At 37.6% G+C, this 15,468-nt stretch overlaps 1 protein-coding gene across 2 annotated transcripts in view; it reads left to right on the forward strand.

Moving 5' to 3' along the window:
- Nucleotides 1–13,787, forward strand: part of WDR89 (WD repeat domain 89) — a 34,761-nt gene extending 20,974 nt beyond the window's left edge. For both annotated transcript variants that reach the window (XM_019923025.3, XM_004322358.4), the window contains exon 3: nt 12,071–13,787. In XM_019923025.3, coding sequence (XP_019778584.2) covers nt 12,101–13,261 — 1,161 coding nt within the window. In that variant the 5' untranslated portion in view covers nt 12,071–12,100 and the 3' untranslated portion in view covers nt 13,262–13,787. The remainder of the gene's footprint in view (nt 1–12,070) is intronic.
- Nucleotides 13,788–15,468: the final 1,681 nt, after the last annotated feature.

The following is a 15,468-nucleotide window of genomic DNA, read 5'->3' on the forward strand; positions in this document are numbered from 1 at the left end:
TCTAGTTCCCTGACCGGGGATCAAACCTGGGCCCCCTGCATTGGGAGCATGGAGTCCTAGGGATTTAATGATATTGCTTATCAGTTTTTAACTATAACATAATATTCAAGTGGATTGTTCTTTGATAATGTTAACATCATTCTATTATAGGTCACTACTCTTTATTCCCCCTCCAGTTATTACAGAGAGCATTTGCAGTTATTACAGAGTTATCGCAGTTATTACAGAGAGCATTTGCTTAGTTTTTAAAAGCATCTATTGAGAATTAGAAAAAGAAGTAGTAAACATAGAGTACCAATTCAAGAATTGGATTATTCCACATTGCTACTATCTGTTCCAAATTAAGACATCTGGTGACTGAAGAAGTTTGGTTTATTCTCTGTTTGGTTAACCAGCTGGTTGTTTTGGAAAGGCAAAGGCAGTTCATTGTTCTTGTTGAAAGAAGCTGGGTATTCATAGACTTACTATAAAGGGTGACTTTTGGGTGAAAGATTTACTTGAGAAACTGGATATCTCAAGATGTTATTGAGGAAAATGTCTTTGTTTTTTAAAGATACTTTGAATGTTATATCTGGAACCTGAAGGATAATCTCATACTGCATGAGAAAGTGTGTGTGTGTCATTCCTTCCCACCCCCTCCCTCTTTTCCTTGGTAACAAATTCCTGCACTTTAAAAACTGTGCTCTCCCTAAGCATTTTAGTGTATTTAATGCATGAAGTGCCATATGTTGCTGCAACCAGTATCTTGAACATTCGTGTGAACAAAAATAGTATATTCAGGCTCGCTAACCAGGATTAATTTACAAAGACATTGTCTCAGTCATTAATGAATATGATATTGAAAATTACATTGAAATTGTAGCAGATGTCAGTTTAGCATACCTTCCACTAAATATGCAGCACTTCTGCCCAATTTAAAACAAATTGTTCTTTGATAGATTGTTTTAAGGCCAATTATGTGTCAGTTTAAAACATACACACAAATTTCTCTAATTTTTTTTTTTTTTTTTGCTGTACGCGGGCCTTTCACTGTTGTGGCCTCTCCTGTTGCGGAGCACAGGCTCCGGACGCGCAGGCTCAGCAGCCATGGCTCACGGGCCCAGCCGCTCTGCAGCATGTGGGATCTTCCCGGACTGGGGCACGATCCCGTGTCCCCTGCATCGGCAGGCGGACTCTTAACTACTGTGCCACCAGGGAAGCCTTCTAAATTTTTGATATAAAAGTTTTCTCAGAAATGTTCTGCAGAAGTTAAACCAATGCATGCTTTTTATCCCAAGGTATTGATTTCTCTAGGGCATACTGGTAGTGCATATGAGGGACTGTTCTTTAATGTCCAGTATAGAACTTTTGTAGCTAACATTAGATTTTTCCCATTTGCCACTGACCTTGCCACTAGCACATGACGTTAGACATTAGCAGCTACTGCTTCCAAATGCTCTGCTAACACGACATTGAAACTTGAAGAGTACTAGCCAGGTATTTGTAGATTGTCCCTCAATTGAGTTTGTTTGACGTTTTCTCAAGATTAGGCTGGGGTTATGAATTTTTGAGACGAATGCCACAGAAGTAAGCTATCTTTCTCATCACATCACATCAGAGGGCAAGTGACATCAACATGACTTACTACCAAAGATGCTGACCTTGATCAGTTGGTTAAGGTGGTGTCTTCTGATTTTCTCTAGTTGAATTTACTATCTTTTACTCTTTCAATACTCTGTTCTTTGGAAGCAAGTAATTAAGTCCAGCCTATACTCCAGAAGAGAACTGAGCTCCACCTCCTAGAGGAGGTTGTATCTGCTTATATAAGTTGGAATTTTTCTGTAAGGAAGATATGTCCCTTCTCCCTCATTTATTTACTTACTCAATCATTTATTTTTATCAGTATGGATTCATGGGTATTTATTTTATTGTTTGGCCGCTTTTTTGCTCAAACTGGTCTAGAGTGACCAGTGGGAGATCTTGGCTCTTGCGTCTTTTTTTTTTTTTTTAGGCACTTCTTTACTTTCAGGCACTATTTGATGCTGTAGGCTCATCTTGTATTTTCCCTGTCCAGACCCAATTTCAGGCCATTTGTCCAAGGAGGTCAAAAGGTAGTTTTAATTTTTTGGGGGGTATAGTTGATTTACAATGTTGTGTTAGTTTCAGGTATAGAGCAAAGTGAATCCATTATACATATACATATTTTTAGATTCAAGGGTATTTTTAATAGGGTAGATCTTAAGCCTTTCTGATTGGTACCTAACTAAAAGATAAGAATTTTGGAGTTCACTGAGAACTTGTTTCACTTCAGTGAAACTATATCATCTTCTAAAACATACTGAAGTTCATTTGCTCTTTAGAAATGTATTTTTCATTAAAAAATTAAAAATGAAATCTTAAAAAGCACCCACTCGGGCTTCCCTCGTGGCGCAGTGGTTGAGAGTCCGCCTGTCGATGCAGGGGACACGGGTTCGTGCCCCGGTCCGGGAAGATCCCACATGCCGCGGAGCGGCTGGGCCCATGAGCCATGGCCGCTGAGCCTGCGCGTCCGGAGCCTGTGCTCCACAACAGGAGAGGCCACAACAGTGAGAGGCCTGCGTACCGCAAAAAAAAAAAACCAAACAAAACACCCACTCAATTTGATATGTCAGTGGTTTATTCAGAATTGAGAGTTGCTGATTTGATATTCATGTTCATGAAATTTTGCATATTGTTTCATTTTTTAAAAATAGTTTTAATATAAAAGTAACAGAATGCTTTCATTTTTAAAAGCTGTAGAATGGTATTTTTTAAAATGTGAATGTGAAATGAAATAAGGCACATCAAATGAAGTTATTAGAAAGAAAGGAAATCAATATTTGCTTATTTTCTTTATGCCAAGAATTATGCCCACTACATCCTTCTGCTTTGTGTTCCTGTGTCATCCTCTGATTATCTCTGTCCTTGTACCATCACCCTATAGTGTAATTGTTTACTGGTCTTTCTCCTAACTTCTTGAAGACAGCAAGTATGTTTCTCATCTGAATCTCCAGCATTTAGCACTGTACTTGGCTATAAAAGGTGCTCAATATCAAGTATGTCCATTTCTATCCCCATTTTAAAGATGAAGAAACTGAGGTTGGATTAATTTATACAATGATGACTTTGCTAGTTTGTGGTAGAACAAGGGCTTGAAATTAGTATATTTTTTTCTTAAACGTATATTGCTTTTTTATTGTACCACACTGACAGATTATTGACAAGCTGAAAATTACTTCACTGCATTATTTCCAAATTGACAATCTCTGAAAACATTCATAAGAAACTGGTAACATTTGACGACTCCTGGGAGAAGAAAGGGGCTTGAGGACAGAAATGTTCTAAGATATTAGTTTTGGAACCTTTTGAATTTTGAGCCATGGGACTATTTTAGAAATTCAAAAATATAGATAAATTTTAAAAATACACAAACTTACCAGATAGAGTTTTATATTAAGTTTTAAAATATTGTAGCATTTCAGAGGTTTGTTTGTTTTTTTGTTTTGTTGGTGTCTTTAGAATGAGGGATCCTACCATTATTACTGAGCATAGGTTTTTATAGTCTTCTGACAATTCCTTTGTGTATCATATTTTTTGGAATAGGTGGGAAAGGGGAGAGGATAGAATGTTCTAAAGGGAACAAAAGATCAAAGTCCCCATCTTTAATATGAATGACATTTGACTTTTTAAAGTATGTTCCCTAAATCTTTATTTGTAGGAGCCTTTTACATTAAGTCAGTACTTGGTGATAACACCCAAGACTTTATTTGATTATCTCTAATTAGTTAGGCTGGTTCTGGCTGCATTAACAAAAACTCCACTGCAAATTGACTTAAACAGTCAGAAAATGTTGAATCTTATACACATGCAATTAAAGTTCTTTCCATCAGTTGGATTGGGTACCCTTTAGAATTAGCATTCCACATGTGAACAGATTGTAGTTAGGAGGGGAATACATGTGTGGACTGGCAAAAATGTAAGGTTTCTGAACAATTACTGGTTTAAAAGGATGGCATTACTATGGTTAGGTTAATCAGGATCCATCCCTGGTGCTACAGGCAACTGAAACAATGTTGATGCCACATGGAGGGGGAAGAGGGGTGAGTTGGAGGGGTTCCATCATACTAGATGTCCTCTACAGTTTCTTAATTGCCCTTCAAATAAAATAAGATATATGTTTGACCCCTCCACTGCTAATAATAAGTTTTGAGGAATGTAATTGTTCGTGGTGGATAATGGGTTGCATAGGGGTTTCTTTTACTATTCTTTATTCCATACAAATTCCATAATAAAAAATGGGACACAAAAAAATTAAAAGTGATGGCTGCTTACTGTAACCTTTTTCTGTGTTTGTGTGTTTTTTCAATCATCCTGCTCCCTTTTTTTAAAAATAAATTTATTTATTTATTTATTTTTGGCTGCATTGGGTCTTCGTTGCTGTGTGCAGGCTTTCTCTAGTTGTGGTGAACGGGGGCTACTGTTCGTTGCGGAGCGCGGGCTTCTCATTGTGGTGGCTTCTCTTATTGTGGAGCATGAGCTCTAGGCGCGTGGGCTCTAGAGTGCAGGCTCAGTAGTTGTGGCACACGGGCTTAGTTGCTCGGCAGCATGTGGGATCTTCCTGGACCAGGGCTCGAACCTGTGTCCCCTGCATTAGCAGGTGGATTCTTAACCATTGCTCCACCAGGGAAGCCCCCATCCTGCTCCCTTTCTTTCTCCTCTGCTTATATGTAGAATTAATATGTAATTCTTCCTCTCAAAGCCTAATAGGCATATTCCTTAATTAAAGTTGACACTAATATTTTAGTACTTACATGGAAAAGGAATAGCATAGAATTGAAATGAACACAGGTTCACAGGTTTTAAAGTTACAATTTGGGTTTCAAATCAAACTCCCCCTGTTATTACCTATGAGAGCATTGGCAAGCTAGTTTCTCTGAACTTCAGTTTCCTCTGAAAAATGGTGATAATAATACCTGTCTCATAGGGTTAAATGATTAGGGTAAAAAAATTAGATTTATCAATAAGTTTCTAGCACACCGCCTAGCATTTGTTGAACTCCAATTATGATTATTTTCTTCTCTGTGAGACTCAATCATCCTAGCCCAATTTGATAGATATGTTAGCATTATTGTAGTTAAATTATAAGTGTGGATTGTGAAGTTATTAGAGCCCATTCCTGAATGACTTTTCCCATTTAGCTTCTCCCTGCATTGGGGACATTAGCCGAATCTCTGCATTGTGCAATCATCAGAGCTAGTTCCTTGTGGTCAATGGGCAGTATTAAATTTCAGCTGTGGGGAATTAGTTTTTCTGACCCAAGTCTGTTAAATTGTTTCAAAAGAAAACTAGTCCTTTATCCAATGTACAGTTCAAATACAACTCTTATTCTTTAGTTGTAAAAATGTAATAGTATTTGTTGGTTATGCTGTCAGATCTTTCAAGTATAATGAACATTTATTCATACCTGAAAGACAGAAATATATCTATTTCTAAGGATACTGCTCATTTCTGACTTCCTACAAAGTAATATGCCAAAGACTTAGTATAGTGCCTTTTGTAATCAGTAGTTTCTAAATAGGTATAAAATGTGTGTTTTCGTTTAATGCATTTTTTCATCTTGTTTAAATGAGAAAGAAAGCTACTTCCTCTTCCATCATGGAATGACTTAAGCTACCTAGGCTGTCCTTCAGATTTCATATTCAAACTTGGCCAATTCAGGAATAAGAGCAACACCTAGTTGCGGCTAGATGTATTTAGGATGTACTTTATATATAGAAATAACATTTTATTGGGTTTATTTTAATAGGAAGTAAAATGAAAGAATATTTTGATTGATAAAGATAACTTAAATTTTACTAAGGCAAAAGCCACAAAAGAAATACTTATGTTTAGGGATTTTGTTATCAAGTAACTAACTCTTTATTACCTAAGGACATTTCTTCAGATTAGAGATTAGTCAGCATTTCCCTTCTAATGTGTTTCAAGGTGGCAGTTCACCAAGAAGTTAATATTTTCACCCCCTTGAAGCTTAGCCTAAGCTGTTTGTTTTAGGGTGTCTTTCTAAACATCTTCCAGCTACTGCATTATATTCAGACATGAGAATTCTGTATCCCAGTAAAGACCACAACAGCAGTGGTGGTGGCTCAATGCCAGGACACTGCTGGGGGTCTGCTATTTCCTGATCTGTACCAGGTGGGTCAAGATGAGATATTAGTAATTTTTTCAGAACAGTTAGGCCAATATTTAAATTGGGTTATGGTTGCTTGCTACATCTACTAACTCAAGGACAAGGAATTTTTTTTAATGAAAACTCTTTAGCCAAGTGAACCAACATAGCTTTAGACTCTACTAAACTTCCTTTACCTGGACCTCTTCTTGTCTCATGTCAGTGTTGGGAAAGTAAGAACTGTAATGTGATCCAACAGGTAGTGGCGGTAACTCCATCCATTACTTTCTCTTTTCTCAGCTGTTCTCTTTTGGCTTATCTTCATTTCTCTTCTTTTCTCCTCCCTACTCTTTGCTTTAGTACTCTTTTCCGTCCCTCTCTTTTTGTCCCCTCTTTCATTTGTGTGTGTGTGTGTGTGTGTGTGTGTGTGTGTATATTAATATAAGAAAGGCTCACTCTACATCCTCAGCTCTTACTAGCCTGTTGAGATCTAGAATGCTAACTAAGCTTCCTTTTATGCATCTAACAGAAATAAATAGAGAAAAGATTAAAATTATGGATAATCTTATTTGTTTTCTTTATATGTTTTTGTTAGGTTGAACTATATGAAGTTGTCAATATTGTTTTGATCTACAGAAATAGATTGAACTTTATAGTTCAATATACTCTTAGTAGCCTTCAGCAGAAGTGAGATTTAGAAATGGATTGGAAGGGAGATCAGCTCGGTGCTTTGTGACCACCGAGAGGGGGGGCGATAAGGAGGGTGGGAGGGAGACGCAAGAGGGAGGAGATATGGGGATATATGTATATGTATAGCTGATTCACTTTGTTATAAAGCAGAAACTAACACACCATTGTAAAGCAGTTATACTCCAATAAAGATGTTAAAAATGAAAAAGAAAAAGAAAAAAGAAATGGATTGGAAGAGAGCCCTGAGTAAGAGAGTTGGATGTTCCCCAGAGGTTCTGGCTTAGAGAACTGGGTGGGTCAGAGTGTTGTCATGGTGCCAGTACCATTGACCAACATGGAGAACATTGAGAAGCATATTCTGATTTTGTTTTTAAGGAGAAGGTTGGTGGGGGCATAAATAATCAGTTTTACTTTGAGGTGTAGTGGGACATGTTCGAGGAGAAATGGCTAGTAGACACTTGGAAATATGGACTTGTAAATAGATGAGCCCATTGGCACTTAGGTGGCACTTGAAAACATGAATGTCAATGAGGTTGTCTTGTGAGAATGTCAAGTGATAAGAAAAGAGAGCCTATGGCTTATCTTGAGGACTGGGAAGTGGGTCATACAAAGAAAACACAGAGAAGGGCATACATAGAAGTAAAAGGGTTTATTCATCATTTTAGAATGATCCATTAGTATATTAAATTAAAATTATGTAGCCTTGGAAGTTATATTTCAAATATGATTCACTTGCATATTAATGTGTTAAAGCATAAGCCAGAGGTTTTCATCTTTTCCCTAAGAGATTAAACTATTTTACTCTTTGTATCTATGGACAAATGAATATGAACTCTACAGCATGAGAGTGTTGTAGGAGCTACCTACCTTCTAACATCTATCTTTTTTTTGAAGTACTATGCTGCATTTAAACAGTGTGTCAGGTGGACAACCATTGAGATTGTTACCATTACTACTGTCTTAAAAGTGTTTGTTGTAGCGTTCCATCTGGGCCCACTCTGCCTGCCTCATCAATCCCCAGATCCTTGCAGGGGACTGTTCCAGTGTGAAACAGACTCTCCAGGCAGCACTGTGGAGGGAAGGAGTACTGCACTACTATCCTGCTTGGGGGTAGCAGTGCACAGTCAGAGTCCTATAACTTACTATTAGCTTAAAAGTCACATTAAACTTTCTTATTGTTTAAAATCTGATATTTAATATGCAGAGATCAATATGAAGCAGCAGCAAAGAATTGTTTCTTTTGTAATCTCATTAATACTTTGACTAGTATTTCAAGAATGGGCAGTTGTTTCTATCTGGAATTAAAAAGGATTTTTCCTTGAAGTGTATAGGCAGTACACTCTTAAGTGAACACACATTTTAGGATGTATTTGAAGAGCTTGTAGTAAAAAAAAATTAAGTTAAATAAGTTTTTTTTCACAAATACAAATTCTTTTTCTATATTTCCTTTTTGTACTTTATTTAAAGTACTGCTAAAGAATGCCAGGTTTCCCTGGTGGCACAGTGGTTGAGAGTCCGCCTGCCGATGCAGGGGACGCAGGTTTGTGCCCCGGTCCGGGAAGATCCCACATGCCGCGGAGCGGCTGGGCCCGTGAGACATGGCCGCTGAGCCTGCGCGTCCGGAGCCTGTGCTCCGCAACGGGAGAGGCCACAACAGTGAGAGGCCCGCGTACAGCAAATAAAAAAGCCATTATTTTACTAATTTCCATAAGCACAGCTCCCCCTGCAAACACACAGACACATGCAATATCATTTTAGATTTATTCTGTTTCTCCTGGAAGAACTCTTCAGCTCTTAATGCATGAAAGTTGAATCAATTATTCAGTCATTTATTCAACAATCATATTGATAACAAAAAAGCAAGAAAGAGTCAGGTAATAAGTTCACCTCACCAGTAAAATCAGGTTTTTAAAAAATATTGAGTGAAAAGAGCAAATTGCAACAAAGATACATATAATTGTGATGCCACTTAAAAAATTTCTTAACCATAGGAGTTGTGTCTATAAGGTTTCATTTCTTTAAATTAAAAACTGAGGCAAATGTGGCAAAATGTTAAATCTGGGTAATATGTACAGTACTTGGGTGTCTGTTTCCTTTTTTCTACACTTCTTTGTATATTTGAAATATTTCATAATTAAGCATTTTTAATTTTTTTATTAATAAAATGGGCAGTATGATAGGGGGGTGACAGGCTACTTTAGATTGGTTGATCAGGGAAGCTCTCTCTGGGGAGATAACATATTGAGACCTGAATAACAGGAAGGAGTTACACAAAAAAGGTACAGAAAGTATTCCAGGCAGAGAAGCAGCTATTGCTACAGTCCTGAGACAGAAGCAAGCATGACATGTTGAAGGAGAGAAGGCCATTTTAGCCTATCTGGTTGTAAAACCAACAGTTATGCTGTAGAGGTAAATGGTCATTTAGTCTCAGAATACTTGAAGCATGCTCACCATTTTCAGACTTATTCTTGTACAGAGTTGTTCCATTTAGGGCTTACATACTAATTGTGATATTGACATATCAAAAGCACACAGAAGCTGGCTGCCTGAGGAGTTTCTCAGTGGTCAAGTTGGGGACAGTTTGAGCACCAAGAACAATTTAAGTAAGTAATCAAACTTGTTATTGTGAGTCTCTATGATGTGATGCAATAGGAAGTACCCAGGGCTTCCCTGGTGGCGCAGTGGTTAAGAATCTGCCTGCCAGTGCAGAGGCCATGGGTTCAATCCCTGGCCCAGGAAGATCCCACATGCTGCGGAGCAACTAAGCCCATGCACCACAATTTGAGCCTGCGCTCTAGAACCCATGAGCCACAACTACTGAGCTCACGTGCCACAACTACTGAAGCCCGCGTGCCACAACTACTGAGCCTGTGTGCTGCAACTACTGAAGCCCACGTGCCTAGAGCCTGTGCACTGCAACAAGAGAACCCACCGCAATGAGAAGCCTGCGCACCGCAACGAAGAGTAGTCCCCACTTGCTGCAACTAGAGAAAGCCCGCACACAGCAACGAAGATGCAATGCAGCCAAAAAAAAAAAGTACCCAGCATCACCTAAATTTTATCCCTGATAACAATATTAAACTGGAATCTAATCATGAGGAGGAAGCAATTAGAAAAATTCAGAATATGGGACATATTATCAGACAACTGGCCTGGACTTTAAAAAAAATTCAGTGTTAAGAAAACAAAAGATTAGGGAGGTGCTCTGTGTTAAAGTATTTAGAAATGAAGTGATATTTTGTCTGCAGTTAACTTTCAAATAGTTCATCAAAAAATGTGTGTGTGTGTGCTTATAGAGATAGAAGAAAGCAAGTTGTTGAACCTCGGAGGTGAAAGGCTATGTGTGTGTGTGTTCGTTGTACTATTCTTTCAACTTTTTAAGTTTTTAAATAGTCAAAATTTAAAGTTGGGGAGGATGCTTATTCTTTTTTTGAAGCCCAATGCAACTTTTAAATATTTTTTGCCTTTTGGTTTAATTGTTTTGTTTGGAGCCACTCTGATAGATCCAAATTCTTCCCCATGTGGTGTTAGTGGTATTGATAATGGTAATACTGGTCATTTTTACGTAACATTTGTTGAATGTGTATCATGATATGCCAGACACGTTATTTCAGTTAATCCTTCTAACAACTCTTGAATTAGTGTTCATTTCTCCTTGTAAAGATGAAAATACAGACAGTTAAAAAGCTATCACTAAAGCAACAGAAAAAAAAGCATTTCATCTTAAGAATGAAAATGTGAATTTGTGAGGCAGGCTAGAATATTCATTGGTGAAAGCAAGATAGAAAAGTTTGTGATAAAGTCACTAGGCATGCATATTTTTCTGGCCTTGAACTTGTTCTGTATACAACCTACCATTGAGAGGCAATCTAGCGTGGTGGTTAAGAGCAGAGTCCCTGAAGCCAGAATGCCTAAGTTCAAATTGCATCTCCAACATTTACAAGCTGCTACTGCCTGAGAAGCACATCTCCAGAATTCCTACTGGGTACCTCTATTAGTTTTTTATTGCTGCTGTAACAAATTGCTGCAAACTTGGCGGCTCAAAACAACATAAATTTATTATAACTCTGGAGGTCAGAAGTCCAAAATGGGTCTCAATGGGCTAAAATCAGGGTGTTAGCAGGGCTGCACTTTCACATGGAAGCTCTAAAGGAGGCTGTTTCCTTGCCTTTTCAGCTTTCTAGAGGCCACCCAATTATTGGCCTCCTTTACCCAAACCAGCAGTGTGTCTCTCTGAACCTTTCTTCCATAGTAACATCTCCCTCTGACTCTCATATTCTGCCTGCTTCTTCTACCAGTACTTTTAAGGGCACTGGTGATTACTTTGGGCCCACCCAGATAATCTAGAATAATCTCCCTATTTTAAGGTCAACTGATTAGCAACCTTAATTCCATTTACAACCTCAATTCCTCTTTGCCATGTGACCTAACATATTCATAGGTTCCTGGGATTAAGGCATGAACATTTTTTTTTTTTATGAATTTATTTACTTCTGGCTGTGTTGGGTCTTCGTTGCTGCACGCGGGCTTTCTCTGGTTGCGGCGAGCGGGGGCTACTCTTCGTTGCAGTGCTTCTCATTGCGGTGTCTTCTCTTGTTGTGGAGCACGGGCTCTAGGTGCATGGGCTTCAGTAGTTGCGGCACGCGGGCTCAGTAATTGTGGCTCACAGGCTCTAGAGCGCAGGCTCCGTAATTGTGGTGCACGGGCTTAGTTGCTCCACGGCACGTGGGATCTTCCCAGACCAGGGATCGAACCTGTATCCCCTGCATTGGCAGGTGGATTCTCAACCACTGCGCCAGCAGGGAAGCCCCATGGCATGAACATCTTTGAGGGACCATTTTTCTGCTAACACATCTATGTTTAGATTCTATAGTTGTTAAGGCAGCTGGGGCCAGGTGAAGATGATCTCAAAGTGGAGATCCTGGCTAATGCGGAGGATTGTGCGTAGGACTAATTATTAGGTTTGAGCTGAAAGGAATTACTAAGCAAGGTATGTACATGTTTTAAAATTCTCTTACTGTCAGTAGATTCAGTATATAAAAAGTGATTTAATTAGAAGTAGGCAACTGAGTTTTAGTTACATCATGGTAGGGAAATGATTAAACTATTAGATTTTAGTTCTGTTGTTTTGTGCCAGCTCCCAGAGGGAAATGTTCTTGATTTAATCACAATGTAGAGACGCTTTGGGTTTAATTTTAATTTTTGTTTTTATTACAGATTTTTACTACCCTTGGATGCACTCCTGATATGGAGAAGATTGAGGAACAATTTGCTAATTTGAACATTGTTAAACGTTCCTCAGAAACTAAAGAGCCTACTTATCTGCTTGGCATAGACACATCAAAGACTGTACAAGCAGAAAAAGGAAGCTTGGTTGCTGTTTTATGTTCTAATGGATCAATCAGAATATATGATAAAGAAAGATTAAATGTACTGCGAGAATTTAGAGGATATCCTGGACTTAATGGAGTCAAGTTTGCAAATTCCTGTGACAGCGTGTATTCCTCATGCACTGATGGCACTGTAAAATGTTGGGATGCTCGATTAGCCAGTGAAAAACCTGTCCAGCTGTTCAAGGGTTACCCTTCCAATATTTTTATCAGTTTTGATATCAGCTGTAATGATCATGTCATTTGTGCTGGTACAGAAAAAGTTGATGATGATGCATTGTTGGTATTTTGGGATGCAAGAATTAATTCTCAGGATTTGTCTACTACTAAAGACCCACTTGGTGCATATTCAGAGACACATAGTGATGATATCACTCAGGTATGTTTCCATCCCAGCAATCCCAACATGGTAGTCTCAGGTTCAACTGACGGCCTGGTAAATGTATTTGATATTACTGTTGATAATGAAGAAGATGCACTGGTTACAACCTGTAACTCAGTTTCATCAGTAAGCTATATTGGTTGGTCTGGGAAAGATTATAAACAGATTTACTGCATGACACATGATGAAGGATTTTGCTGGTGGGATCTTAATCATCTGGATACCAATGAACCAATTACATGTTTGAACATCCCGGATGTCAGAGAAGTAATTAATGTGAAAGAAGGGATTTTGGACTATTTGATTGGCGGCCTATATCATGAAAAGACAGACAAATTGTTTGTAGTTGGAGGAACAAACACAGGAATTATTCACATAATGAGCTGTACTACATCAGGATTGGTGCATGTGACCAGGCTTCAGGGAGGGCATGCTGCTACAGTCCGTTCTTTCTGTTGGAATATGCAGGATGATTCTTTGCTAACTGGAGGAGAAGATGCACAGTTGTTACTTTGGAAACCTGGAGCAGTAGAGAAGACGCTTACAAAGAAAGACAGCATGAAAATAGCATCCTCTGTGTACCAGCGAGTTCGAGTTCATAGTAATGATTCTTATAAGAAAAGGAAAAAGCAGTGATGTTACATTGGGAGTTTACTTGACAGGTTTTATAGTTGCAAATAATTATTTCTGTGTACTACCTGTTGTAGACGTGTTTAAAGCTCATATGTAAATAAAAACAAGCCAGTTAGCAAACAGTCCTGAAAAAATGTTGAGAATGGTTTAATTCAGGTCTTTGTGTATTCCAAAATTATTTTTTTTTAAGTCGCCATTTGAGTATGTAATCAGTGAGTTGAAAGTAAAATTACATTCCTCATTTTAAAAACCCATCTGTTGAATTAGTAAATGTTGAGTTTGAAGAAATAGCTTTGATAAAGGCTTTTTAGAAGTAGATGGCTGGTGTGACTTTATAAAACAGGTGGTTTGGGCTGTGTTTTTTAAGCTCAATTTTTTACATTTTAAATCATCTTCATTATTTATAAAACCAAATCAGACTGTTTCTTCATTCGAGAAGCTCCTACTTGCTTAATACATATAGATTACATTGGCATATTTAAATATAAATATTCTAATGAATTTAAATAGAATTAAACCTTTTCAGAAACAGTGATTTGCATTTATTTGAGAAAAGTATATTTAGTAAATATTTGCGTCCACACTTTAATATTGTTGGTTAAACAGTAAACAGGTGTTTCACTGATGAAAAGGAAATTACCTTGCAGAATGCTTTTTGAGACTCAAAGTGAATATACAAAAACAAAAGTATTTATAATAGTAGAATGACTTTTTATTTCAAAATATTAGAATATTTTGTGATAAAATTTTCTTCTATAGTGTTTCATCCATCCATAATTTTAAACTTGAATTTTTGTTTACTGCTAATTTTTCCATCCTTCCTTTTAAATATTTCTCTAAAGAAGCTTAATTAAAAAGTTGATCCCTCTAAAGGTTTGGTATCTTATCTCTGAGACTGTAGCACTGGGGGAAATTTTTATTTTTCTATAGAACATTTGTAACTTATATTTAGATATGATTTAGCTTAACTCAAATGAGACTGAACAACAGGTAAGTTGTTGTTATATTAAATATATTAAAAATACATGTTTCTTATTTGGAGAGATTCAGCTATTCTTGGTATTGTCCAAACCATAAACCTGAGGGTAATATAGTACTTTTCCTCTTTCCCTTAACCAGTCAATCGCCAAGTCCTGTGCCATTCCACCTCCTAAAATCTGTGAGCCTGTTCTTTTGACTTTACCCCCCCACCCCCGGCACTACTGCCTTAGATAAGACTTTCATGATTTCTCTCCTAGATTACAGACTCTAATCTGCTCCAGTTCATTCTCCCTACTACTTCTAGACTGAACATCGAAAACACAGATTTGATAATGCCTCATGCTGCTTAAAATATTTGATACATTTTGATCTTTTGATAGAGGACTGTTTAAAATGAAAAACCATGTTTTCAAGATATTTAGGATATGAGACAATGCTGACTATGTTGTAAGTGGGAAAAGTTGGTAAAAAAGACTTTCAGAGACACTGCCTTTATGCAATAACAGGAAATGCAACAGGAGTTATAAAACAGCAGAGCTCTTAAAAATATTTAAAATTCAGAAGTAATTATTAGAGCTGTAAGATGCAAGTGAGGAAATACCTCTGAAAGAGACAAAGTGAGAGAAAAGATAAAGGCCGCAGGAGGGGTCTAATATCAGACTGATGGTGTTAGAAAGTGAAAAAAAAAAAAAACTTTTTAAGGGGTAGGAAGGGATTATTAAAATGAAATAACATAAGAGCCTATCCCAGAACTTCATTCTTTAGGTTGAAAGGCCCAACAAGGGTGTCAAGTGTAATGAATGAAAAAAACCCACACCAAGGCATAGCACTGTGAAGTTTTAGAACTCTAGGAATAAAGAGAAAAATCTTAAAAGTTTTCAAAGAGAGGGTGAAAAACAATCACTTAGGAACAAGAATAACATCTGCATTAGACTCAGCAAATCTAGATGACAAAAAATGGTAGATCAATGCCTTCAAAGTTCTGAGGACATATTCCTGCTATCTGAAATTATGCTCTCCAAATTCATGAAGATTACAGTAGATTCAAACTATTCAATCTAAACTCGGATTACAGTAAATTTTTTTGACACATCCCTTGCTAACTGAACACTTCCTTCTTGCTCTCTGAAACTCAGGAACCAAATTTATTTAGCTAACGGTATTCGTTGCTAACCAAACTCAATGGCTGAACCTAGGAAATAAAAGAGATTTGGATTTCAGGAGATACT

This window comes from Tursiops truncatus, chromosome 2 (assembly GCF_011762595.2).
Source record: "Tursiops truncatus isolate mTurTru1 chromosome 2, mTurTru1.mat.Y, whole genome shotgun sequence".
Classification (NCBI taxonomy): domain Eukaryota; kingdom Metazoa; phylum Chordata; class Mammalia; order Artiodactyla; family Delphinidae; genus Tursiops; species Tursiops truncatus.